Source organism: Chionomys nivalis, chromosome 1 (genome assembly GCF_950005125.1).
Source record: "Chionomys nivalis chromosome 1, mChiNiv1.1, whole genome shotgun sequence".
NCBI classification, from domain to species: Eukaryota; Metazoa; Chordata; class Mammalia; order Rodentia; family Cricetidae; genus Chionomys; species Chionomys nivalis.
The window spans coordinates 125,994,216-126,020,789 of record NC_080086.1 but is presented as its reverse complement, the minus strand read 5'-3'; the positions used below and the strand labels follow the sequence as shown (position 1 = coordinate 126,020,789).

General features: G+C 43.0%; 2 protein-coding genes across 3 annotated transcripts in view; one reads left to right on the top strand and one right to left on the bottom strand.

The window, feature by feature from the left end:
• The window catches only part of Dhx57 (DExH-box helicase 57), a 55,766-nt gene extending 40,575 nt beyond the window's left edge, over positions 1-15,191 (bottom strand). Inside the window, exons 1-5 of one of the 2 annotated variants that reach the window (XM_057765145.1) lie at positions 14,905-15,191; positions 8,862-9,088; positions 4,817-4,975; positions 2,472-2,672; positions 1,348-2,186 (exon numbers count right to left, since the gene is read on the bottom strand). In XM_057765145.1, the coding sequence (XP_057621128.1) occupies positions 1,348-2,186; positions 2,472-2,672; positions 4,817-4,975; positions 8,862-9,082 (1,420 nt within the window). In that variant the 5' untranslated portion in view covers positions 9,083-9,088; positions 14,905-15,191. Of the gene's footprint in view, positions 1-1,347; positions 2,187-2,471; positions 2,673-4,816; positions 4,976-8,861; positions 9,089-14,581; positions 14,864-14,904 lie in introns of those variants that run through there. The other variant, XM_057765153.1, reaches the window with a different exon arrangement.
• On the top strand, positions 14,875-21,911 carry Morn2 (MORN repeat containing 2). The gene is made up of 6 exons (XM_057784203.1): positions 14,875-15,054; positions 15,104-15,188; positions 17,844-17,897; positions 18,265-18,371; positions 20,126-20,262; positions 21,809-21,911. The coding sequence occupies exons 1-6, from the start codon at positions 14,875-14,877 to the stop codon at positions 21,909-21,911; spliced, it is 666 nt and encodes a 221-aa protein (XP_057640186.1).
• Positions 21,912-26,574: the final 4,663 nt, after the last annotated feature.

The window sequence follows — 26,574 nt, the reverse complement described above, 5'->3', positions numbered from 1 at the left end:
TCTGCCTCCCAAGTGCTGGGATAAAGGCGTGTACCAAAAACAAAGCTTTCAATTCAAGGAATTAACATAGACTGTCTTAGCTACTTGCAAGTGTCCCCCAAATTCAATGGTATAAAATGACCCACATGTCTATTAAATGATCCACTGATCCACAAAATGTGGTATAGCCATGTAATGAAATCTCCCTCAACAACAAAATGGAATGAATACATACTACGGCATGCATGAGCTTTGAAAACATTAGGCTAAGTGAAAGAACCCATCTTCCAAAAGCTTCCTATCATGCGATTCCATTTCTATGAAATGCATACATAGGCAAACTTAAACTGATATGGGACTAATGAAAACAGGTTTATTTCAGGGTAACAGGTAGTGGTTATAATTGTGCAACTCTAAAACATAAAAAAAATACCGAATGATACCCTTTAAGTACGTGAGTTTTATGGTATATAAATTACATCTCAGTAATGGTACTGAAAAATTGGATTAGGAATGGGTACTTGCCCGCTACGAGAAAACCAGAGGTTCAGACCCCAGGGCTACCAAAAACAAACAAATCAAAAAACCTCCCATGACATAAAATTTGCCATTCCCCAGGGACACATGTGAATACCATATATAGAAGCTGCTGTTCAGGAGCGAGGCAGGGGCTGAGAAGTCCACCTAGCTAACTACCCAGCATGCTCTCTACTTAGACATTTACCAGGAAATTCTGTTTTCCTTCTTGCAGTGCTGCTGTTCAAACCTAGGACTTCAGGTAAGCCAGGTAGACTCCCTGCTGCTGAGCTGCATCTCTACCCAGAGCCAGGAAACTCTTATGAACCATGGGAAGTTGCATTTTCCCGGACAATAATAAATGAAAGTAAATTCTTTGATGAACGCCAAAGAGGAGCTCACGGTGTAAGAATCTTGGTGACAGAGTGGACAGAGCCAGTGGCCTACATATACATTTATACTTAAAGATTCATAAAAACAGCATTTTGATCAATTTTTTTTACTAGCCTAGAATAATAAAAAATAGGAAGGAATGGATACCGTCTATAAAAAGTAAACATATGAAACCCAGTTAAATGAGACTGTCTGAGCTCAGTCTACAGAGTCAGGAACAAGGCAGACCTTTCTCCAGCTCTGTTCATCACCCAGGACATCATTCTCTACACAGTGGCAATAAACTTATACATCAGCCCAGCCTTTCTATCTAGGACTCAACAAAGTGACACAGCTGGGATTCACAGTGAAGGGTGGGCGTGGCGACCAGTCAATGACCCTCATCCAGCCTCATGTTTTACTTTTAAACTTGTCATTCTGAATGCTGAACTCATCCTGTCCTCATCAACATTTACATACCTTCTGGAACTTGATTTGAAAGAAAAGAAGGACTTGGAACCACTGGTCTGCGGTAGGCAGGCTTAACTGGCCTGGTCTCGGAAGGGTCCAGAGGGGAGTTCACAGGAGGATCGCTGTACTTGTGACGAGTGTTTGTCAGTAACTTGACAATCTCAGATTCTTCCTCTAAGAGGGTCATCAGAGAATACACAGCGGGTTCTGAGGTCTTTGCGAACTCCAAGGCCTTGCCATAAAGGAACTCAGAAATATGTAAACGACAAGCCAGAGGTAGGTTCTCATTGGTGGAATAGAATGCCACAAGGGGAGCTTGGGAGGGATACTTGTGGTCTTCAGAAAAGCGAATCTCAAGCTCATAGAGAAAAGCTGTATCGTTGTCAGCATTAAGATGAGAATCATCTACGATTCTCTCTGCTCTCCCAATGATTTGATTTGGGGGCACTTCATGTTTGAATTTGCATTTTGATCCAAATTTACAGTTTCCTTTGAGGTAAAATCTACAGGTCTCAGGTGAAGTGTCCCGCACACTGTTGGCACCTCCCTTCTGCTTGGACTCGCAGAATTTATTTGTCAAGTACTCTAGTTCCAGTCCAATGGTCCAGACTCTGTTCTGAATTCTTTCTATAAACTTTTCTCCACAGATTGACCTGAGAGCAAGCGCCTCCTCCTGTCTTTGCTCCACACACTCATGCAAGCTTATATGAGTAGCTGCCTCGGACAGTCTCATCCTCTCTCCGAATTTCTCCGAAAAACACTGGTCCAGCAGATGCTCTAGCGCTGCCCCCAGATCTCCATCACAAATCCTCAGGGCCAAATGACAGTGTTCAGTGTTGAAACCATACCTGGTGAGGGCAAAACATGACAAAAATGTCATGTAGAAAGTCTTACAACACTAAAGTGGAATTCACTTAAATACACACATATGAAGTCATAACTGTGGACAGCTACAGTCTGTACTTTGAAAAAGCATCTTTGATGACACTAATCCTTCCATCCTAAAAGACAATTTTAGTCATATTGGGCTCTGCTGGCACCACGACAGGATATCACAGAAAGGTACTCGGGTTTATAACATGACGCAGCTGGTTTGACTTCTCCCAGCGTCCGTAAAGGATAAAAGCGGTTACCTGGAAAGTTTTTGCACTGCAAATGGTGAGACTGTAAGTTCTGGAACAGGAGACTCTACTTCTTCTGGGCCAATATATTCCCAAGCAATGGGGTCAGGAATAAAGGCAGGCCCTTGCCCAGCCGGCCAACACTGCTCGTCATCACACTCTGGCTCCTCCTCTTCCTCCTCCTCCTCCTCCTCCTCCCCAGAGATCTCTTTTCTAGAGAACAGAGCATTTTCACAAGTTAGACGTTAATGTCTACTTAGATCAGAGAAAAGTTCTGCAAGGGTCTAAGAATTGAATTCAAGGAGCCAAGGACAGGGGACCCGATTGCTCTCCAGCTGCTAACTTAGTCTGGTAGCAAGCCATTACTTTCTGTCGTGGGGTTAGTAGTTTCTAGGTATACACATGCCATCAGGGGAAGAGTAGTTCCTAGGTATACACATGCCATCAGGCCTAGGTAAAGCTGTCTATAGAAACAAATTCTACGGAGAGTCTCAATAACCCTGCTATATATTACCCATTTTTCCAATGATCAATTGAACCTCAGAGAGGATTAGTAACTAAGGTTACCCAGAAAGGATCAACAAGATTTTTACCCTAGACTTCTAAGCCCAGAGCTGAAGGGGAAGCCCAGCCAATCACCTTGTTTGTAGGGTGTGATCCCCTTAGGCTAATATTTACTTATAAAATCTTACGGGTGTGCTTCCTGCCTCCTCTTTGTTTTTCCTGTGCTTCACAGGAACTCTGACTTTGTAAGTCCCCCTTTTTCTTACCTTTATTAAAGCTTAATATTTTATAATAAAGCTAGTCTGGTTAATTCTATTGACCACACGCCAACACAGAGCCTGCACTCTTATCCACAGAAGCCATCTCTTGCTCTACTATTCGGAGATACTATCCCTATCTTTTTCCTAGGTCTGTCTGTCTGTCTGTCTGTCTGTCTGTCTGTCTGTCTGTCTGTCTGTCTCTCTCTCTCTCTCTCTCTCTCTCTCTCTCTCTCCAGGGTTTCTCTGTAGCTTTGGAGCCTATTCTAGAACTAGCTCTTGTAGTCTAGGCTGGCCTCGAACTCACAGAGATCTGTCTGCCTCTGCTTCCCGAGTGCTGGGAATAACACCACCGCCTGGCTGACAAAACATTTCTACTCCTGATTGGTCCTCACTAGTTCTATCAAAGGATTTATTTATTTATTGAACTGCTCAGGAAAGAGCCTAGAAAAACTACTCATGATTTCTCGCAAGCATAAAAAAAATGAGCAAACCTCTTCAACTGATGATGTAAGACACAGAGCAGTTAAAATTCAGAGTTAGAGAGGAGGCAACTAAGATCTCAGAATGAGCTGGGTAGTGGTGGAGGAGGAAGCGGAGGCAGGTTATCTCTGTGAGTTCAAGCCCAGCTTGGTCTACAGAGTGAGTTCCAGGACAGGCTCCAAAGCTACACAGAAAAACTGTCCTCAGAAAACAAAACAAAACAACAACAACAACAACAACAACAAAAAGATTTCAGTATAGTGAAAGCTCTTTCGCTTGGGCAGAAGGTACAATATTAAAGGTTGATCTAGGAACTGGAGCGATGGCTCAGTGGTTAAGAACACTGGCTGCTGCTCTTCCAGCACCCACAAGGCAGCTCATGATTGTCTGTGACTCTAGTTCCAAGGACTCTGACCCTTCTTCTGGCCTTTTCTGGTACCAGTCCTGCAGTGGTGCTAGACAGCAGCAGGCACACCAGCCATATCCATAAGAAAAGAACAACAACAACAACTTCTCTTGCTGGGGGTTGGTGGGTGGGAAAGCTGAGGCAGGAGGACTGCAATGAGTCTGAAGCCAGCCTGGGCTGCGTTAGCAAGAACCTGCCTCAATATTCGCTCTTAGAACAAGTCTCCTACTTGCTCACACAGGTTTTTAGTTGGAATGTTTTCAACAAAGCACCGACAACCCATATTAGCAAGGGCCTGGCGAAAAAACCGAGGCAATCCGCGTTACTGCTCAGGGTGGGGCGAGACACACTCGCTCTAAAACCTCCGCTGGGTAAACTGCTCTGATATTTCTTTGGCCTCATTTTCAGCTAAAGCATGGCTGAGAGTGTACAGTTGCAAAGGCTTACACCAGAGTTCTGCGGGGTCACAAACTGGTGCATGTCAGCATACCAGACATTCTGCACATCATAACAGCAGCAAAGTTACAGTTATGAAGCTGCAATGGAATAATTTTATGGTTGGGGGTTGCTACAACATGAGGAACTGTTTTAAAGGGTCATAGCATTAGGAAGAACCACTCCATACTGATCTAGCACCCAAAGCTGAACAGGCATCTGCACTGTCAATGTGTTCTCAGTATAAAATGTATTCAAATAAGATACTTTACTCAGATCCCGCGTCCACATCCTGTTCCTGCAGGTCTCTCAGGAGGGCTTTCACCTTCTCCTGATTCTCTGACGTCATGTGCAGCGTCTGGAGGGGCACTTTGGCTCTGGGCTTCCACTTAGGTCGAGGCTCTGCTTTGCTTTTGTTATTGTCATTGGGCCTGAATTAAAATCACACGTTCATGAGCAAAACTTTGATACACTCATTAGAGTTCCTACATACTCACGCACATACGGACAGCAGATGGCGTCAAACGTGGATAATGCATTTTCTACAGTATCTACTGGATTTTCCCCAAACTCCTTCAATCTGCAAAGTTCTCAGCCTGTTCTCTGACTGACATTTTTAAGATTGCAATCTACTACCTTACAGAAATCCTCATCACCCGTATTTGTCTCATCATTTCTTCACAATTTGTGGGTTTTTTTTGGGGGGGGGGTGTTACATGCTCTTACCTCACAGACACTTATCCACACATCCCTATACTTTACCCTCTTCCTGTTTGTTTGCTTTTCAGACAGGTCTGGTGGCATAGGCTGGGGTCAACTAGCTATGTAGCCATGGACACCTGGGCTGATCCTCTGGCCTGCCTCTGCCTCCCTCGTGCTGGGACAGCGGTGTGGCCCACTGTGCTGTCTCCATCTTTGATGTTAGAGTCCATCCTTCCATTTGGACACCATGCCCCAAACCCCCATGTCCTGCAGTGATCCACCCAGCAGTTATCCCCACTTAATTCTTATTTATCTTACCTTACCTTGCACGGGGCTCAAATGGCCCCAAGGAAAAGATCCAATCTCCCTGGTGTCAGAAAGCCATATACTAAAGTGTGGCCAGAGTGACTGAAATGTTACACACCCTTTTTTCAACCTCTCTGTGGTTTTCTATGTTACCCAAAGCAAAAGCCCAAACGCCACTAACGACCCCGGGCCACTGCAGCAGAGCTTCTCTACTGACTGCCCTGGCCCATCACTCTTTCCCATGGCTTCTCTGCATTCCCCAGCCTTCCAAGTGCAGCCCTGGCCCAGGGCCTTCCAAGTTGCTCCAGCTCCTCTGCCTTGAATGTTTCTCTCAGACAGGCTCATTGCTTGCCCTTTACCTCTCTTCTTGTCTTTGTTCAAATGACACCTTTCAGAGAGCTTCAACACGACAGCAACTCAATTCTGGTGTTTTGTCTACACATTACCCTGCTGTGGAATATTAGTTGAAGATGTGTTACATCTGTTTATGCTGTGCAATACTTGTTTAATCATACAAAGATGTGCTGCATTCTTTTATGTTGCAGTTGTGTGACTCTGTAAAGCTGTGTTACTTTGCCTGTCTAAAACACCTGAACAGCTGAACAGCCAATAGCTAGGCAGGAGAGAGGGATAGGTGGGGCTGGCCGGCAGAGAGAATAAATAGGAGGAGAAATCTAGGCTTGAGAGAGAAGAAAAGAGAAGGGGAAAAAGATACACAGACTAAAGAAAGGTAAAAATCCCAGAGGAAACTGTAGTTAAAGAGAATAGGGATAACTTCAGTTAGAAAAACTGGCTAGAAGGCTAAGCAGGGCGTTTGTAAGAATAAGTCCTTGAGCGTTTGTTTGGGAACGGGTGGTCTCTGCAGAGGAAACAACTATGACACCGCACACATTGCTTCCTTCACTGTTCCTCACAGCACTTACTGCCTCTGCCACGCTCACGGCCCTTCTCTCTTTTATGGAGAGAACGACAATGTTTTACTTATTGCTACAATTCTAGTCTGTAAAACATTACCCAGAACAAAGAAGGCACTTGGTAAATGGCTGTGAATATCTGAACATTTAACACTCTAAGACCTATCGTGTATGAACTTTGAAAAAAAAAGATCTGCATTGCACTCAGACGTTAGGTCTTGAGCTAGCAGGTAAGGTGATAACAGACTTTGAAATTACTCTGAAAAAGCCAGTGACTTATGGCTCATCCCAATAGAAGCTGAGGGAATGAAGAACCGCTGTGAGCTCCAGGCTAGCCTGGGCTACAGTGCAACCTTGTCTACCACCATTCCAGACAAAGAAATTACAATTACTCCTTCATATGCCATTATTTGAGAGATATATTGTTCTTAATATGTTTATAATGTCTCAAATAACTTTTATTTTGTTTTGTTTTTGAGACAGGGTCTGTAGACCAGGCTGACCTCAAACTCACTTGTCTCTGCCTCCGGAGTGCTAGGATTAAAGACATGCACTACTACTGCCCAGCTCTGTTTTTTCTTTTCCTTCCTTCCTTCCTTCCTTCCTTCCTTCCTTCCTTCCTTCCTTCCTCCCTCCCTCCCTCCCTCCCTCCCTCCCTCCCTCCCTCCCTCCCTTTCTTCCTTCCTTCCTTCCTCTCATGGAAAAACATGTAGATTCTCTGGTGAGACAAGTGACAATTGGGCTATTTTAGTGAACATGTATGAAGAACATATGTTTAAAATCCTACAATCACAGACTCATTGCAGCAATTGATCTGGTAGCTGGTTTAAGCAACTTAACTTCAATTTGTTTCTCTTTTTCTTTTTTTCTGAATTCACTTAGGTTAAAAGTATGCATGGCTTATGATATCATCAAATCTTACATTCACTTATACTCCTTTCTTACTAATATTCAGATGAGCAATTCCTGTGAATATGTTTATGTGTGTGGTGGTTCTAATGGAGTCTGTCCACCTCTAAGAATCCCATATACAACTTAGTACAGTTTAAAAGGAGTCAATGGGAATTTTATACTTATATTAGGCACATTTACTTTTTGTTTATTCGTTTGTTTTCTTAGACAAGGTTTCTCTGTGTAGCTCTGGCTGTCCTGGAACTTGTTCTGTAGACCACCAGGTTGGCCTCAAACTCAAGAGACCCACCTGCCTCTGCCTCCCAAGAGCTGGGATTAAAGGTGTGCGCCACCATTACCTGGCTAAATTTACTTCTCAAATGCTTTTTAGACTTACTAGAATTCTGTCTGTTCATTAATTAAAAGCTGGATACAAGGGGAAGTTGCCTATGCACCACGTGAAATGCCATCAGATGATGTCTGATCTAGCTGGACAGTATGGAACCCGTCAACTAGAAAGACAAAGTCAGATTGCATTTTGGGCTGTTTGATTTTAACATCAACCTATGAAGTCTACAGAATGCTTTTTTTTGTTGTTGTTTGTTTTGTTTTGTTTTTCGAGACAGGGTTTCTCTGTAGCTTTGGAGTCTGTCCTGAAACTAGCTCTTGTAGACCAGGCTGGCCTCGAACTCACAGAGATCCACCTGCCTCTGCCTCCCAAGTGCTGGGATTAAAGGCGTACACTACCACCACCTGGCAGTCTACAGAATGCTTAAGATTTTAAACTTTGCTGTACTTTTATCTCTTCTAGTGTTTACTGTCCTATAAACATTTAATTCAATGAATGGTAACATTATATTCAGTCCAGTGTTATAACTTAGTTAAGGTCGGTCAGAATTCAACCTACTTAAAAAAAAAAGTTGTGATTTACCACCATGCTTTAAAAAGGTTATAAAGAAAGCCAGGCGGCAGTGGTGCATACATTTAATCCCAGAACTCAGAAGGCAGAGGAAGGTGAATCTCTGTGAGTTCAAGACCAGCCTGGTCTACAGACCTAGTTCCAGTAGTTCCAGGACAGTCAGGGCTACAAAGAGAAACCCTGTCTCAAAAAAAAAAAAAACCCAGCCCAAAACAAAACAAAAAACAAAAACTTATAAAAAGAGGGGCTACAGAAATCCAGAAGAGAGCAATTAACTGGACCAGAATTACTCATTCCAACCCCGTTCTTGGCTGTACTACATATTAGGGATCGAAACTGTTTCTGTATCCAAACATTCCAAAAGTACAACAAAAGGCTGGCAAAACAGTCCACTGGGTAAAGGACTTGGCCTGTGACCAAGTCTGATGAGCAGAGTTTGATCCCTAGTGTAATATTCCTAACACCTAGGACCCACATGGTAGAAGGAAAGACCCAGCTCCCAAGAGATGTCCTTTGATCTCCACATGCACACCACAACACACATGCAAACACCACACAAATAGGATGTAGGAAATGCGAAATGACCTGGGCGGGTGCTTTGATTCAGTGAAGACACAGAAGTCATCGCCATCATCCCAAATCCTACTTGAAGCCTTTCTACCGCCACAGCCGCCGCCACCACCACCGCCGCCACAGCCGCCCCCGTGAGATTTATTCGCATGACCCCTGCCTCCTCTTCCTCCTCTAGAAGATCCCTTTCCATCCCCTTTGCCTGGCTTGCCTTTTCTTCTTATGGAAGAACTCATTTTCACCTGAAAGACAAAAAATGAATATAAAAACCATAAACCACATAAATATAGTAGTGGATAAAACCTGCTCTAAAGAAATAAAAATAAACATTTTACATGGGTGAGATTAGGGGCAGAATGGTTAAATTGCTTCACATAATTTTTTTTTAAACAAATACATGTACCTTAGAACTAATATTTAGCAAATTTCTCTGACCAAGAATGTATATCAGAGACACATGGAGGAAGTTAAACACACAGACACGCCTTTAATCCCAGCATTTGGGGAGCAGAGGCGGGTGGATCTCTGAGTTTGAGGCTGGTCTGGTCTACCTAGTGAGTTCCAAGACAGCCAGGTCTACACAGAGAAACCCTGTCTCAGAAACAATACAAAATAAAAAGATGTATACAATAGACTATAGAGAAATCATCAAAAATACAGTAGGACATATTTAATGACTAATTAAAAAAGAAAGCAGGACAGAGTAAAGTAGAAACAAAGGTACAGATACAAGACATAGTTAACAACAACGAGAATGTTATGATAGACATAACTCCCATTATCTCAATTATAACAATAAATGTGAATGGAATAAATAATCCAGTCAAAAGATCGTCAGGCTCATTCTTTTTTTTTTTTTTAAAGGAAGGAACCATAAAGTCAAAGATACAAACAAAAGGATGAAAAAGATGAGTTAAATATATGAGAATTTATGTTCCAGATATATTATGTACCAATAAAAAATTACAGGAAAGGAAGAACTATGTGAATATCAGATGAAATAGACTTTAGAACAAAAAAAAATGTTACTTGAAATAAAAAAGGATACAACATAATGATAAAAGGGTCAACTCATAAGGAAGATATAACAATTATAAGCATATTTGTACCTAACAATGAAGCACCCAAATTCACAAGGCAACAACTATAAGAAATGGAGAAACAGATATTTAGTAATAGCAGCACCCACTTCCCATGATGGAAGAACAGTTGAGGAGCAACAAGGAGAGAACCCTTTCCCTCTCCCTCTCTCTGAGTAGCTCTAGCTGTCCTGGAAGTCATTCTGCAGATGAGACTGGCCTCAAACTCAAACTCAATCCGCCTGCTTCTGCTCCCTGAGTGCTGGAATTAAAGGCAGCTACCGCAATACATTATTTTTTTTTTTTAAAGACAGGGTTTCTTTGTGTAGCATTGGCTGTCCTAGAACTAACTCTGTAGACCAGGCTGTCCTCAAACACACAGAGATCTGCCTGCCTCTGCCTCCCAAATGCTAGGATTAAAGGCGTGCGCCACCACCACCCAGCCTATCTTAATACATTTTTAGAAGATAGAAATAATACAAAACATGCTCTGCCACTAAAATAAAATGAAATTAATAACTAAAACAGGCACAAACTGGTCAACTCACAAATATTTGGAAATTAAAACCAGATCTCTTGGCATTTTTAATTCATATTTTATGTATGTATAGAGTGTTTGCCTTCCTCTCCTACAACTAGAAAGCTCTTTGGAGGCAGCAACTCTGTCAACTTTGACTGCCACTGTACCTCGAGGATATGTATTATCTCACAGAAAGCAGGAATTAGACATATACTGGGGTGTGAATGACTGAAGGTTAATGCATAATTTCTGTGAGAATGAGGATTCACTCATTAATCTATCTACCCTACAAATACTTATTTAACATTTATGTGCCAGATCTTGGGGATTTAACAGCTAAAACAAAATTCATGCCTTGTGAAGATTACTTTCTGGAGGGTATGGTAGATAATAAACGGATAATCAACTAAGTCTGTTTTCCTCTGCTATAACAGAATCCCTAAGATTGAGTAGTTTACAAAGAATAAAGGTTTAATTTGGGCTCACAGTTCTGAGGGTTAGGAAGTCCAAAACACAATGCATCTCAGCAGATGACAGTCAAGAGCCTTGTAATAGGTCTTGGCAGGGCAGAAGAGAAGAGAGGCAAGAAGGCTTAAGGAAGAGGCAAAATAAGAGGGACTGCTTTGCTTTATAATTAACTATTTCATGAGAATGATTTCTTTGCCCTGAGGTATCAATCTCTTTCAATTACCTAATACTGGTAATCAATTTCAACATGAGTATTTTGTTTGTTTGTTTGTTTTGAGACAGAGTTTCTCTATGTAACCCTCCCTGGATGTCCTGGATCTCTCTCTGTAGACCAAGTTGGCCCTGAACTCACAGAGATTTGCCTGCCTCTGCCTCCTGAGTGCTGGGATTAAAGACATGTGCCACTGCCAGCTCAACACAAGTTTTTGAGGGGACAAATAATATCCAAACTACAGCAACAAAGAAATGGTTGCTCTCCGGAGGTGGAAGGTGCCCTGCTGCTGAAGATACCATGCACTTCAGACACAGTGCCCAAAGGAGCTGAGCTGGATCTGACTGAAAGCTTCCTCCCTGAGGACTAGCTTTCATGGTTCCAGAAAGAACCATGCAAGCTTCCATGAGAAGCAAATAGTCTTACCCAGCTTCAACATCTATGAAACACAACAACCAGCAAGGCACAATAACGCTATGAGGCAATAGTGGCATGCATACCTTCGTGGTAACCAACAGCTCTCTGACTGGAGTTAAAGTCTGATCAACAAAGGGGAAATCATGTCTGATACTGGAAACTTAGCCAACTACCCAGGGTCAGTGAAGTCATGAATCTTAGACAGGAATCTACAACTACCCCTTAACTAAATTAACATACTTTCTAACTACATTTAAAATATCTATACTCATAGGTAAGTGTAGCTCTTGACAGACTGCCTTGGTTGTAAACACAGATTTACTATGAGGTTACAGCTGGCCTTGCTCAAACCATTATTGATGAGCTACGGGAAGGAAATGTTTTGCTGAGACAGCCAGTCTCCCAAGATAGGTTGTCACCATTGGGCAGATAATACCAGAAGGATGCGAACTCACATATAGCCCCCCTGAAGCTGCATTAACTTCCTCACCCCCAAGTCTCTATTTAAATTCCAAGCAGTCCCTTTCCTTCTCACAGATACCTCTTTCCTGTAGGAGAATGTCTGTCCTTTGTTGTTTGAAATGAACAGTTTCATCTGTTGAGGTCAGCCTCTGGTCCCTTTCTGCCTTCTTTCTTTTTACTATGAGCTCTGAAATCTAACAGTTCTCACCCCCTTATCAAAGAGACCTCTTTTTGCAACAGACAAAACCATTACAGAAAATTACAATTGATTTGAAATACAAAGAACAAGAGATTGTGCATTGCACAGTCCCAGCCAGTACACCTGTAACACAATTCCTGCTCCTTAGATTCAGGGCTCATTGTGCAAGGCCAGAAAGACTGAAAGAACAAGAGGAACAGGAACTTTGCCATGAGATTGTGTCTCCTAGAAAAGCCAGAGGCTACACCCATGAAGTTTCATCAATATGGCTGCCTAGATAAGACCTAACAATATCAACACCAACGGACATGCTAACACAGGAGGACAGACATGCTAACACAGAAAGACGAAAGCTCACAGGCCTCTACCCTGTATAAGGAACTACATGCAACTGGGAAAACTGAGAGTGGGGGAAATGATTTTCCTCAGGGAAGAGCCCCCCAACTGGTTATTCAAAACCAAGTGGTCAGCTTTGAGGTCATATACATGCAAGTAATATTATATAGACTGAGAAGGTTGATTTACTCATTTAGGAATATATATATATATGTGTGTGTGTGTGTGCGTGTGTGTATACATACATATACATACAAGCTTATGTACGCATCTAACAACAATAAAATAAAAAGTCATGAATTTAAGAGACAGCAAGGGATGTACAAAGAGGGGTTGGAGGGAGGAAAAGGATGAAAGGGTGATGAAATTACAATTTCAAAAAGTATAAAATTAGAGAAAACCAACGGAGGCTATTACAGAGTATTGATGGATGCCTCTCCACCTAACCTATGAGCGGGTACATGAACAAATGGGGAGAGCGAGCCATGAAATGTCTGGGAAAAGAATGTTCCGAGTATCAGCAATGACAGAGGAGAAGGTTTCAAATCTAGAACATCAATCAGAGGCCCTGGGGCTGGATGTCAGGGTAAGGCAGGGTATATATGAAGAAAGACCACGGCCTCAGTTAGGAAATGAGTATAGTTATCCAGATGAGCAGGGGGAAACATGCAATGATTTAAAAACTGGGGGAGGAAGCATAAGCTGTTTACACTGGAACTCCATTGGCTGTAGATACGAGGGGCAGGGCGATTCAAAAGCGTCTGTGGCAGGGAGACTTTGTGCCAGGATAGGATGCTAAGAAATAAGCGTTGTTTCTGGTTTGGGTTAACGGTGCAGAAAATGTATAGGTAAGAGGGTAATCTGGCCTCGGTGGAATGCTGTGCAAGCATTTGAGTCACACTTTCAACACAGTCTTTTCGATAACTGGCAGCTTATCTCCTCTACTACATCCTCTCGCCTTAGCTTGGTACCTGATTCCAGCCTGATTTAGGTTAGCAACAGTATCAGCTGGAGTGTGAAAGTTAGATAAAGGTAGTGGTTTGGGATTTGAACCCAAGATTGATTAGTTTTCCTATGAATGGCAACTTCATGGTGAGTCGTTCATCAGCTAGCTCTGAAAAGAGTTTCTCCATGGCGGGTAGGACCCCACATGCCCAAACACATAAATACAGAAACAAAACAAATACTGCCCTTGAAATTTAAAATTTAAAACTCGCTGGGCAGTGGTGACACACGCCTTTATTCCCAGTACTCTGGAAGCAGAGGCAGATGAATCTTTGAGTTCCAGGCCAGCCTCGTTTACAGAGTGAGTTCTAGGACAGCCAGGACTACAAAGAGTCGGGGGAGGAGGATATTAAAACTCAATTATTTTAATTTCTCTCTAACTCCAGATTTCTCCCAGGTAAGAATGTCTTAAGTCCAACTACAAGCTCTCTACAGACAGCGGTATATTCACATATGCTCACGAAAACATAAGGGCATTAAACGCTTAACAGGTCACTAAAAGAACGACACGAATTGAGTTTTGTAATGCTGTACATATGGATAATTGCATATCTTTTTTTAATTGAGGAAGAAAGGAAAACATATACACATCAAACATCTCATCATCCAAACTACGCAGTCTGGTTCAATTCATACACTAAGGAATGGTGAGAAAAAACGGCAAAAAGGTTCCTTACTCACGTAAAACAAGTTGCCTCACACCAACACACAAAAGGTTCCATTTCCAACTTGAGCTGTGATTTTTCTCACAAAAATCTGAGCCAAGATTTACTAATTACAGTGGCATCCGATACCACATTACCGGACGTTTTCTATAGAATACCAATGAGGTTGTGTAATCCACTATCTATCTAGTCTGGGAAGATTTCATCTTTCTTTACCATAGACACTGGACCTAAGTTTGGCTCTTAAAAGGATCCTTTGTTTCACACCCAAGTTTGGCTCCCACGTACAGTCAGCATCACCGAGCTGGGGTGATGAAAACTGAACCCAGGCAAATCTCCGACTACTATGCATCACCCAGCTCCATTCAGATACCTAGTCATGCAAGGTTCCTTTCTTCAACACACATCTCCAACCCTTTCCCCAAATAGTCCCTCGGGTCGCCACGGAGCCACAGACAGGAAATGGGGCTGGAGCCCCTCCAATCCAACCCTGTTCGGAGCCTCGGACGTCACAACCTGGGCTGCAGGTCCCGGGGTCTCTGGGATCCTGCCGGTTCTGCTTCACTGGCCCGGGGTTGACGGGCAGGGACACATCGCGGCAGGATGGTCCTCGGATGTGATCACTGGAGTGGAGGCGGCAGGTGGGCCTGGCAACCCAGACCCCGCATGACCCGCACACGCCACGTCAGGCCGTACCTGGCTCGTAGCGTCGCCGGCCGCGGCTCTCAGGAGGCGGCACCCTGGGTCGGGGTCCGAGTTGGGCTCGGCCTCCCTTCTCGGACCTCACCCGCAGCAGCCGCCCCGCCCAAGCGCCTTCTGATTGGCTCCTTGCGTGTCTGCTTCCGGGTGAGAGTTTGCCCGGTCGCCCCAGCAACCGAGCCCCGCTCTGTCCTAGCGCCCAGCTCCCTCGGAGGCTGCAGAGCTGGCGAGCCAGGGGGAATCGCAGAGTCGCGACAGTCTGTCCGAAACGTCTCCGTCAAGTGAGTGCACTTCCTCCGAGGCCGCTGGGGAAGGGCGCCTTTACCTGGAGCGATGGACCCGGAGCCAGCCGCCGCGTCCACACTGTGGTGCAGCGCCTCCGACAGCCCGGCCTCTGGGAATCCGGAGGCGTGGCGTGGGCCTCCGAGTCTGTCGTTGGTTCTCTGTGTCTATGTTTCCTTTACGGTGCCAGACCGTAGCAATCACAGCGGTTCCTTGCTAGCTCACGTAATCCAGAGCCTTGAATGTGGAAACGTCACCTCTTTATTTACAGATATTTTATTAGTTTCTGCAATCAAACGCACATAGATAGATTAAACCTTACATATTTAATACACTGAAGTGACCCCTGTACAGATGGAAAAGAAATTAAGCTTAATGTTTCTAGACTAATATGGCTGCTAATTTCTCCACAATGCCAACTCAACACCGGTAAAATGGGTACCCCCCCCCCCACCAGTTGGAAGCACTGCTAAAGTTTGAAAAATTCAAATTACATGTGTATATATCCTTATGTAAACACACACACATATAGAGAGAGCAATAATAGCAGTATGTTATGCATCGATAATAACAACGATTTTTCCAGAACCCGCAGTCATCTGAACAAAATTGTAGACGTCCAGCATCACCTTAAAAACAGAACAAACAAAACCCACCGAACAACCAGAAAAACCGCACAGGTTTGTGACTGCTGCGGTGCCGGTACCATATTTTTATTTTTTATTAGCCTCTCAATCATCTGGAAAGAAAACATCCTGAGTAATATCATTACAACCATCTTTGCAAAGCTACTATTGCATATCATAAAGCAGGACTAAGATATTTTTACATTCACAGAAGTATGCTGCATCGCTGCCCCACATCGGTAACACTAGAGGACACAAAAGGCGTCTGAGATGGATTCCCGCAGACTTCCAGCAGAGGGCGTGAGAGAGCTCTGTAAAACCATGTGCTCTAGTGCTGGATGTCCTTTCAGTGGTGGCCCTGAACAAGCCACTGCTCTCTCATGAATATCAGCCAAAAACCACTATTAAAAGCAAATAAACAAACAAAAAAGGAAAACTCCCCCCCCCCCAAATAAGATTGTACAAGACCTAACTCATAAAACTGCACAAGACATGGACATTTGAAGAGCGGTTGAGGACTCAGTTTCTTGTATGATAGGTGGTGTTTAGTAGCATCCTGCTTAGCAGGTGCTTACTGGTTGTGCCTCAAGAGCCATTCATCCCCTAACTAGGCATTTTCTGTTAGTACTCAATACTGAGCAGGGTGGTGAAATGGGAGAGAGATGTAACTGCTCCATGGTTGCTGTTTTAGTTGCGGTCATCAGAGACCAGACACAAAGGTTTCAAGAGGACCCTGAGTTCTGAGACTAGAGGAGCTTAGGGGTGAGAAGAATAAAGACTGGGAGAGAGGCCGCATCTGAGCGAGGGCGACAGAATACCAATAGGTAGTGTCTACAGTTAGACACTAGCCTTCATGGCTTATATAGGCTCATCCACTTAGTGTAAGGATGAGGAGATTGAGCTGTGAGCCATTTGCCGTAGGCCAGAGAAATCTAGGAATCTAGGAAGTCTAATGCCAGAGCATGGACCACTGTATTCTGTGTTCAGCTGCAGAATGAGTGGTAGTTTGTCAGCCAAAGAGGCCATGCCTGCTTCAGGGAGCACAGCACGGCTCCTGTGGGCACCGCAAACAGATCTGGAACTCTGATAAGCATTGCTAAGCACTCAGAGCAGTTCTGTGTCTCTGTCCTTTCACAACTTCATACTTTGATTGTATTTCTGTTTTCATTCGAGAGCTGGGCTGACCCAAGGCTTTCTCCTAAGGCCCTGACGTATGGAGAAAGAACACAGCTCTTTGTCAAAACCAGGGGTATGCTTGGCAGAGCCAGTAATAGTCTAGGGCCAGGACCCTGGGAACTCCCCCGCCCCCAGGCTCTGTGTATAAAGAAAAAACATAGCTCCTTCTCCAAAACTGAGAATATACTTGGCAGAGATGGTAATGACCAGGGATCAGGGCCTTGGGGGAGCTGTGGCTTTGGAGCAAGATCCCAACTCTTTCTATCCTAAGGGGCTATGGTTATCAATCCCAAGGCCATATTCTGAACAATACAAAATCAATAGTATTTGGGGTGGGAGAGATGGTTCAGTGGTTAAGAGCACTTGTTGCTCTTGCAGAGGACCTGGGCTCAGTTCCCAGGACCTACGTGGTGGCTCACAACCATCTGTAACTCTGCTTCCAGGGGATCTTTTGCTCTCTTCTGACTTCTGAGGGCACCAGGCAGAGATGCGATGCTCACACATACATTCAGGCAAAACACCCATACACATAAAACAAAAAAAATTTTTTTCAAGACAGGGTCTACTTAGTGAGTTCCAAGCCACTAACTGGCTACATTGGTGAGATCCTGTCCTCACCAAAAAATGAACTTTATACTAATAAAGTTTTAAGAAGTAAATAAAAATAGATCATCTAGGCAAAATTATTTATTTTCTCATGACCCCACACCAGACAATGAAAATGCCAGTCAGGAGGTGCTTGCACCCACGTGAAGAGAATTTACCTGAATAATGCTGAAAGCACAAATTTATTATAGGTTTTGTGACATTAAAATACTTAAATTTACCTTTGTTTTCTTCAATCTCTTAAAGCGTCTTCAGAAGTATATAAGATCAAGTTTATATTCCCAAATGGCGACAAGTATGGTGAGCATGCATTTTAATTACTTTTTCATACAGAAAATTCCATAGTTTAGGATTTTGAAAACAAGACTCACTCATTTTATAAAACTATTATTGGCATATTATCTCACTTAAATGGAATAACATACATCCTAATTGATGTATAGACATTTAAATCAAAACTCTTACATCTAGACAGGATACCTTAGAACCACATGGAATCTGTCCTCTGTTCTGACTCCTTAGTTTTAGTCCTACGAAGCCTGAAAACCAAAGACCAAACGAAGCCTGCACATGCGTTGGGGGCAGTGGTGGCTAGGCTTCTATGTGGCTCTTACATGGACCTAGTCCACGCCCCCACTTCAAAGCCGCAGGCTCCTTTCTTCCTTAGATGGTGACTGTACAAGAACATCTTCCGGGGTCTACGAGAGAAACGGGACAGGCGTCCACACCACTCCTGACGGGATTGTCTACACGGGAAGCTGGAAAGATGACAAGGTACTGTGATCACCTTTCACTCTGCTAGTGGAGAAACCACCCTGTGGGTGAAGTGATTCTAAGCGGTTCATTCTTGGTCAAAGATGCATTGTTAAAGCTAGTTTAGCATCTCACAGCTGTAATGGCATTACGTAGGGGGCCGAGGATGAGAATCTCAGGTTCCTGGGCTATGTAGTGAGACCTGTGTGTACACTAGACTCTATAATGAGGATAAATGGTTTTACTTAACATCTGCTACTTTATACATAATATTAAGCTCATGAAGAGATCTAATATTATCTTTCTCAGCTCCCATTCATTGAGTAAAGCCAAATTCATTATTTTTTTCCATTTAACTTTAACGACTTTATAAAATGGGTCCTATTAATACTATCTATCTATCTATCTATCTATCTATCTATCTATCTATCTATCTATCTATCTATCTATTTATTATGTATACAGTGTTCTGCTTGCATGTGTCCCTGCAGACCAGAAGAGGGCACCACATCTCATTACAGGTAGTTGTGAGCCACCATGTGGTTGCTGGGAATTGAACTCAGGACCTCTGGAAGAGCAAGCAGCCAGCCAGTGCTCTTCACTGCAGAGCCATCTCTCCAGCCCCAATACTTTTTTTTTAAATAGATGAGACAAATCAGACTCAGGTTTTTTTGCACAGATGGTAAGTGATAAAGTAGGAATGTGTACCCAACTCTACTTGAATATAAATTCACCTTTAAAATTATTATATGTATTATATATTATTAAATATTAAATTTTATAATATTAAAATTATTATATGTATTATATGTATTTATCTATGTGTGAGTGCCACAGCATATGTGAGATGGTCTCTCTGTCCACCATATGAGAGCCTGGGATCAAACTTGTCAGACTTGAGCAAGCACACTTCCTCCCTGAGCTTCATGCTTTAGCTTCAGTTTTCACTCTAAACTCGGGTTTATTTTTAATGTGGTAGGCTCTTTTTCCACTGCACCATCACTCTGCACCAAGTTCACATAATTATCATCATCATTATTTTTCTTTTCAATACGGGGTTTCTCTTCATGTTGCCCTGGCTGTCTTGGAACTCACTCTGTAGACCAGGTGGACCTTGAACTCACAGAGATCCACCTGCCTCTGTGCTGGGATTAAAGGTGTGTGCCACCACCGCCCAATCAAACTCATTCTTAACAACTACTGTGAACTGTTCTGAAGTGATGACAACACCAGTTGCTCTTTAAGAGTTCTGATGTACTTAGGTATCTTGAGGATCCTGGTTATCATCACCTTGGTTCCCCATATATCCAGATACCCCCAGATCCAGAACATTTGAGTCAGTAGGCTTCTCAGAAAGAACAGGGGAAGAATCATGGTAAAGCATCTACAGGAGTGACACGAAAATGATGGGAACAGTGTTACTGGTAGACTGGTGTGTGTAGTGAAGGCTGGTGTCTGGGAACAGTGTTACTGGTAGGCTGGTGTGTGTAGTGAAGGCTGGTGTCTGGGAACAGTGTTACTGGTAGGCTGGTGTGTGTAGTGAAGGCTGGTGTCTGGGAACAGTGTTACTGGTAGGCTGGTGTGTGTAGTGAAGGCTGGTGTCTGGGAACAGTGTTACTGGTAGGCTGGTGTGTGTAGTGAAGGCTGGTGTCTGGGAACAGTGTTACTGGTAGGCTGGTGTGTGTAGTGAAGGCTGGTGTCTGGGAACAGTGTTACTGGTAGACTGGTGTGTGTAGTGAAGGCTGGTGTCTGAGTGTCTCCTTTCTTACAAACAGATGAATGGCTTTGGGAGACTTGAGCATTTTTCAGGAGCCGTGTATGAAGGACAATTTAAGAACAATATGTTTCACGGACTGGGGACTTACACATTCCCAACTGGGGCAAAGTACACTGGAAATTTCAATGAAAACAGGTAACCTTAAAATTTAAGAACAATATAATTCTAAAAGATTCTCTTTAGTTGTGCTTGTTAAGTAGTGTATTTATTAATTAATGCTGAATAATCTTTGTGACATATTTGATCTCTACAAAAGGTTGAATTATCTTGGTGGTTGGGAAATGTAAGAGGGGAAGCTGTGAAAATTATGAAAATGGAATATTGTTTTTGTAAAGTTTATTAGTCACCTCCCACCCTTACCCCTTCTAGACAGGATTTATCTGTGTAGCCCTGTCTGTACCAGAACTCACTCTGTAGACTAGGTTGGCCTCAAACTCACTGAGATCTAACTACCTCTGCCTCCCAAATGCTAGGATTAAAGGTATGCACCACTACTGCCTGGCTTTGATTATTAAACTTTTAACACAGTCTCTGTGGTCTCTGTCACATATAGACCATGTGAACAATGTATGATTCTTGAACAAATTTAACCCAAAATTATTTAAGTGAATAATTTTTACTTAAAGTATCTCAATTTGTATTTGTAAAAAAAGCAGGCCTGTGGCTAATTTCATAATGATTTATTTCATCCTGACCTGATGTGTGTGAGCATTTTTATTATGCTAATTTTAAAGTATAAGCAAAATTAGACAATGTTAAATTGCTGTCATTTCTGAGCATATGACTGCAGAAAAAAAACGAAATGAGACGTAGGTATAGATCTATAAACTTAATCTTAATACCATGCCACTGGAAAGTTCCTTACTGGGTGGGGGCACAGCTTAGTGATGGAGGCTTGTGTAGCATGCATGAAGCTTTAGGTTCAGACCCCAGCACCATATAAAATCAGGCATGGTAGCACATGCCTGTAATCCTGAAACCTGAGAGTTGAGACTCAGAAGTTCAGTGTCAGCCATGGCTCTATGGAGAGTTTGAGGCCAACCTGGGCTACACGAGACCCTATCTCAAAAAGAAAATAAAGTTTGTTTATTAAGTATCTCTTTCATATGTCTAGAAATGAAAATGCTACCTAATCATTATGAAGTCAGTGTGGATACGTTTCTAAAGGGACAGAATGATATTCTCCTCTTAGGACTCCAGGTTTCTAACAAGGACACAGAAACTGCTTCCACTGATATTGATAAGGGGAGAAACGGCAATGTGTGGAGTACATGAGTGTGTTTTCACCCCTCCAGTGGGGCCCAAAGAACACCACCCAAGCACAGCACTTCGAACAGAGCTGATAATGCAGAAATAAATAAATGTTAAATAAATGAATATTTGGGTTGAGCCAGATAGCAAATTTGTAGTGTGTATTTTCAAGTTTGAGGTGATTGTTTGCTTTTTTAAAGTTAGTTTATCTGACTCTGAAACCATGAGCACCAAAACGTACATAGAGACAGTGTTGGTTTGAAGTTGTGTGTTTTCCTAGTGTATGGATGCAGGGTACTGGTTCTCAATAGAAATCGGAAGCAGAAAGGTAAAATGCCTTAGACAAGCTGTGTAGTATATAGGCCAGACAGTGTCTGCAGTGTAAGTGACCAGTCCTATTAACGAGCAAGCTCACGTGTCACTTCTGCAGGGTAGAAGGTGAGGGCGAGTACACGGACATCCAAGGCCTTCAGTGGAGTGGCAACTTCCACTTCACAGCTGCTCCTGGCCTGAGGCTGAAGCTCTACATGTAGACATGCTGACTGGGCTAGTGCTGAGACACGGCCACCGCAGCTCCCTTGTAGGCAAAGCAGCTAGCTCTTCACCTGCAGTTACCTGCACCCCGCTGTAAGTTTACCAATAAACCGTTACTCACTTATGCTTTTCTTTGAATTTGTATGTGTATGTGTGTGTGCTCATGTGTGTGTTCCTGTGAATGTGTGTGAATATATGTGTATGTGTGTGTGCACATGCATATTTGTCCATGCAGTTGTATGTGGAAGTCAGAAGGTGATGTCAAAATGTACTTTCAACCACTTCTCACCTAAAAAAAATTTTTTTTGAGACAGGCTCTCATTATACAACCCTGACTGATCGAGGCTGGCCTCAAACTCACAGAGATCCACTTGCTTCTCCCCCCGCCCCCCGCCCCATTCCCCATGAGTTAAGGGATTAAAGGCATTTGCCACTACACCTAACTTTTTTTCACCTCATTTTGAGACAGTATCTCTCGCTGAACCTGGAACCTGCAGTTTCTGTTAGATTGGCTGGCCAATGAGCCCCCATGATCCTCCCGACTCTATACACAGCGTCCCCAACTAGCACTGGTAATAGGTACGTGCCACCATGTCTGGGCAGTGAATCTGAGGTCCTCAGGTTTGCAAGGCAAGCCCTTTGCCCACTGAACCATCAACCCAACTCTTCAATTTTGTTTTTATTAACAAATATTTTTAAAATAAGTTGTGTGAATCAAATCAAAGTTTATACATTTTTTAAAGATTTATTTATTGATTGATCGTACACTGGTGTTTTACCTGTATATACTCTGTGTGAGGGAGTCGGATCCCCTAGAACTAGAATTACAGACAGTTGTGAGCTGCCATGTGGGTGTTGGGAATTGAACCCAGGTCCTCTGGAAGAACAGCCAATGCTCGTAAACCGCCGAGCCATCTCTCCAGCCCAAGTTTATGCATTTTTTTTAAAAATGGAGAAGTGCTTTTCAGACTGCTTAAGACAATTTCTAACTCTGTACCTCAAATTTTGTCAGCCCCTCCCCTCAGTTTGTGCTTTCAAGGTTATTTCAGAAGAAAAACATTTTTCATGAGTTATCTTACAGATTATGCAGTCAGTTGCTCCCCATCAAAATGATTTACTGTCGCGGTGAAGCTTAACCCGAGATCTGTCTTTTAGAGAAGAACTTGGGTGCAGAGCACTGTTGCTGACTGTAGCTGCCTTGTTGTCAGCGTATCCTGGAGCTCATGCCTGGCCGACACCTTATTTCCATAGTCTAGTCTCTCCCGTTCCCTCCTCTCCAACCCCAGCAGCCACTGTTCTCTTCTCTGGTTCTAGGAACGTGACTGTCTTGCATACCTTATATAAACGGAATCACGCAGCATTTGACTGGCCCTTCCACTACCCCCGAGGAGCCAACTGTGCTATCACCTGTTGCAAAATTCCTTCCTCATGAAACGCTGCGTACAGTTTATCTCTTACAGGACATTCAAGTTGCTTCTCGGCTTGGCTACTGTGAATAGAGCTGCAGCGACGCAGGACTGGTTGCTCCTCTGAGATGCTGACGTCAGCATCTGTGGGCGAGTGTCCAGCAGGAGTGCTGGGTGACACAGTAGCTTTGCTTTGTCCTTGAGGCTCCTCCGTGCTGTTTTCCACAGTGGTCACACCGCTTTGTCTCCTCACTCACAGTATGTGAGGCTCAATTTTTCCACACCCTGAACGACATTGTTTTGGTGTCTCATCCAGCAGCTTGGTTTTCTTTTTTAATTCTCAAATAATTAAGAGTTCCCTATATATTTTTTCAGATGAACTCTTTTTTTTTTTTTTTTTTTTTTTTTTTTTTGGTTTTTCGAGACAAGGTTTCTCAGGCTGGCCTTGAATTCACAGAGATCTGCCTGCCTTTGCCTCCAGAGTGCTGGGATTAAAGGTGTGCACCATCACCGACTGACTTCAAATGACTTATTTTTAAGCAAAGATGTATTTATTTGTTTGTTTGTTTATTTAGTGTGTGTGTGCATGTATGTGTGGCCAGGTTCCCGTAGAGGCCAGAAGAGGAGTCAGATGCCATGGACTGTTACAGGCTTTTGTGAGCCCCTGATGTGGGTGCTGTGGTCTGAGCTCTGGTCCTTGTGGCTGGGTGGCAAGTGTTCTTTATAGATAAGCCAGCTATCTCTCCAGTTTCAGATTAACCTTTTGAAATATGACCGGTCCATAGGTTTCCTCTTCAGTCTGTTGTTTGCTTTGCTATTCAGAGATTCTGGTTTAGTATATGCTTCTTGTCTATTTTCATACTGGTCGCCTGTGACTTTGGTGTCATGCATCATCACCAAGACCGAGTTCATCCCATACACAGCATGGGATATACCCCTAAGGTGCAAAGATGTTTCAACATATGAAAGTCAGACAGTGTGACAGAACATATGGATAGAATCAAGGATTGAAGGACCATACGCTCAGGGCTGGAGAGATGGCTCAGCCTTCAAGAGTGACTGCTGTTCTTGCAGAAGACCCCGTCTTGGTTCCCAGCACCCACACTGGGCAAAACTGCCTGTAACTCCAGCTCCAAAGCAATCTAATGTCTTCTTCTGGTCTCCATGGGTCTCTCCAACACACCCCCATGAAATTAAATGGATATATTTTAAAATCACATAATTGGCCATGTGTGGTGTCATACACCTCTAATCCCAGCACTTGGGAGATAGCGGGCAGGTGGATCTCTGAGTTTGAGGCCAGCTTGATCTACATAGAAAGTTCCAGGCAATCCAGGGCTGGGGAGATAGCGAGTTTCAGGACAGGCTCCAAAGATGCAAAGAAACCCTGTCTCGAAAAACAAAATAACAAACAAAAAAAGCCCATGTAGCACTGACTAGACTCAGCAAGATTTTTTTTTTAAGACATAAAGCTGGGTATTGACATAAGAACAGACAGGAGGACCAATGGAACTGAATAGAAGATCCAGATATCAATCCACACATCTTCGAACACCTGATCTTTGATAAAGAAGCAAAAAATATCAAATGGAAAAAAGAAAGCATATTTAACAAGTGGTGCTGGCATAACTGGATAGCAACATGTAGAAAAATGGAAATAGACCCGTATCTATCACCATGCACAAAACTCAAGTCCAAATGGATCAAAGACCTCAACATAAAGCCAGCCACACTGAACCTTATAGAAGAGAAAGTGGGAAGTATACTTGAACGCATTGGCACAGGGAACCACTTCCTAAATAGAACCCCAGCAGCACAGACATTGAGAGAAACAATTAATAAATGGAATCTCCTGAAACTGAAAAGCTTCTGTAAAGCAAAGGACATGGTCAACAAGACAAAATGACAGCCTACAGAATGGCAAAAGATCTTCACTAACCCCATATCAGACAGAGGTCTGAGCTCCAAAATATATAAAGAACTCAAGAAATTGAACACCAAAAGATCACATAATCCAATTAAAAAATGGAATACAGACCTAAACAGAGAACTCTCAACAGAGGAATCTAAAATGGCTGAAAGACACTTAAGGAAATACTCAACATCCTTAGTAATCAATGAAATGCAAATCAAAACAACTTTGAGATTCCATCTTATACCTGTAAGAATGACCAAGATCAAAAACACTGATGACAACTTATGCTGGAGAGGTTATAGGGTAAAGGGAACACTTCTGCATTGCTGGTGGGAATGCAAGCTGGTCCAACCCCTTTGGATGTCAGTGTGGCAATTTCTCAGAAAATTAGGAAACAACCTTTCTCAAGACCCAGTAATATGACTTTTGGGTATATATCCAAAGGATGCTCAATCGTGCCACAAGGACATGTGCTCAACTATATTCATAGCAGCTTTGTTTGGCATAGCCAGAACCTGGAAATAACCTAAATGCCCCTTGACCAAAGAATGGATAAGAAAAATGTGGTACATTTACACAATGGAGTACTTACTACACAACAGAAACAAATAACAGTTTGAATTTTGCAGGAAAATGGATGGGAGGGAAGAGGCAGGGAGGGGAGCAGAGAAAAATGTAGAGCTCAATAAATATATTTAAATAAAAAATTCTATAAAACCATATCAAAAATAAAAAAGACATAAAGCTGAGAGGGGTTTTGGTGGGGGAGTGGGGGAAGTTGGAGGAGGGAAATGGGCAGCTGGGGTTGGATATGCTCAAAATACCCTTTATATGCATATGGAATTCTTTTTTTAAAAAGATTTATTTATTTACTATGTATACAGTGTTCTGCCTGCATGTATGGTTGAACATCTGTAGAGGGCACCAGACTCATTACAGATGGTTGTGAACCACTATGTGGTTGCTGGAAATCGGATGCAGGACCTCTGGAAGACCAGTCAGTGAGCTTAACCTCTGAGCCATCTCTGCAGCCCACATATGGAATTCATAAGCAATAAATTTTAAAGTAATACAAATAAAAAAAGCCAATCATGGCGGGAGTACTCCAGCGCTAGGTGCTGATTACACTTACATAGTATTGTAAGAAGTCTGAAACGGTGTCTCATGTCTTTAATCCCAACATTTTGGAGGTGGAGGTAGGAGAATTACAAGTTCAAAGTAAATTTTTTTGGCTAGCCCAGGCTACATAAATACCTGATCCCCCCCCCCCAAAAAAAGCTGAAAATCCCAGCAAGGGTTGAGGAGGGGCTTATGAAGCCCGAGACCCCTAACTGCGGAGCT

What these genes read in the sequence shown, in the direction of transcription:
- Morn2 (XM_057784203.1), top strand. Translation starts at nt 14,875, where the DNA reads ATGACCCGCACACGCCACGTCAGGCCGTACCTGGCTCGTAGCGTCGCC. An exon ending in CCTTGCGTGTCTGCTTCCGG is followed by an intron (nt 15,055 to 15,103) that starts GTGAGAGTTTGC and finishes GCTCTGTCCTAG; the next exon opens with CGCCCAGCTCCCTCGGAGGC. An exon ending in GAAGCTGGAAAGATGACAAG is followed by an intron (nt 18,372 to 20,125) that starts GTACTGTGATCA and finishes TCTTACAAACAG; the next exon opens with ATGAATGGCTTTGGGAGACT.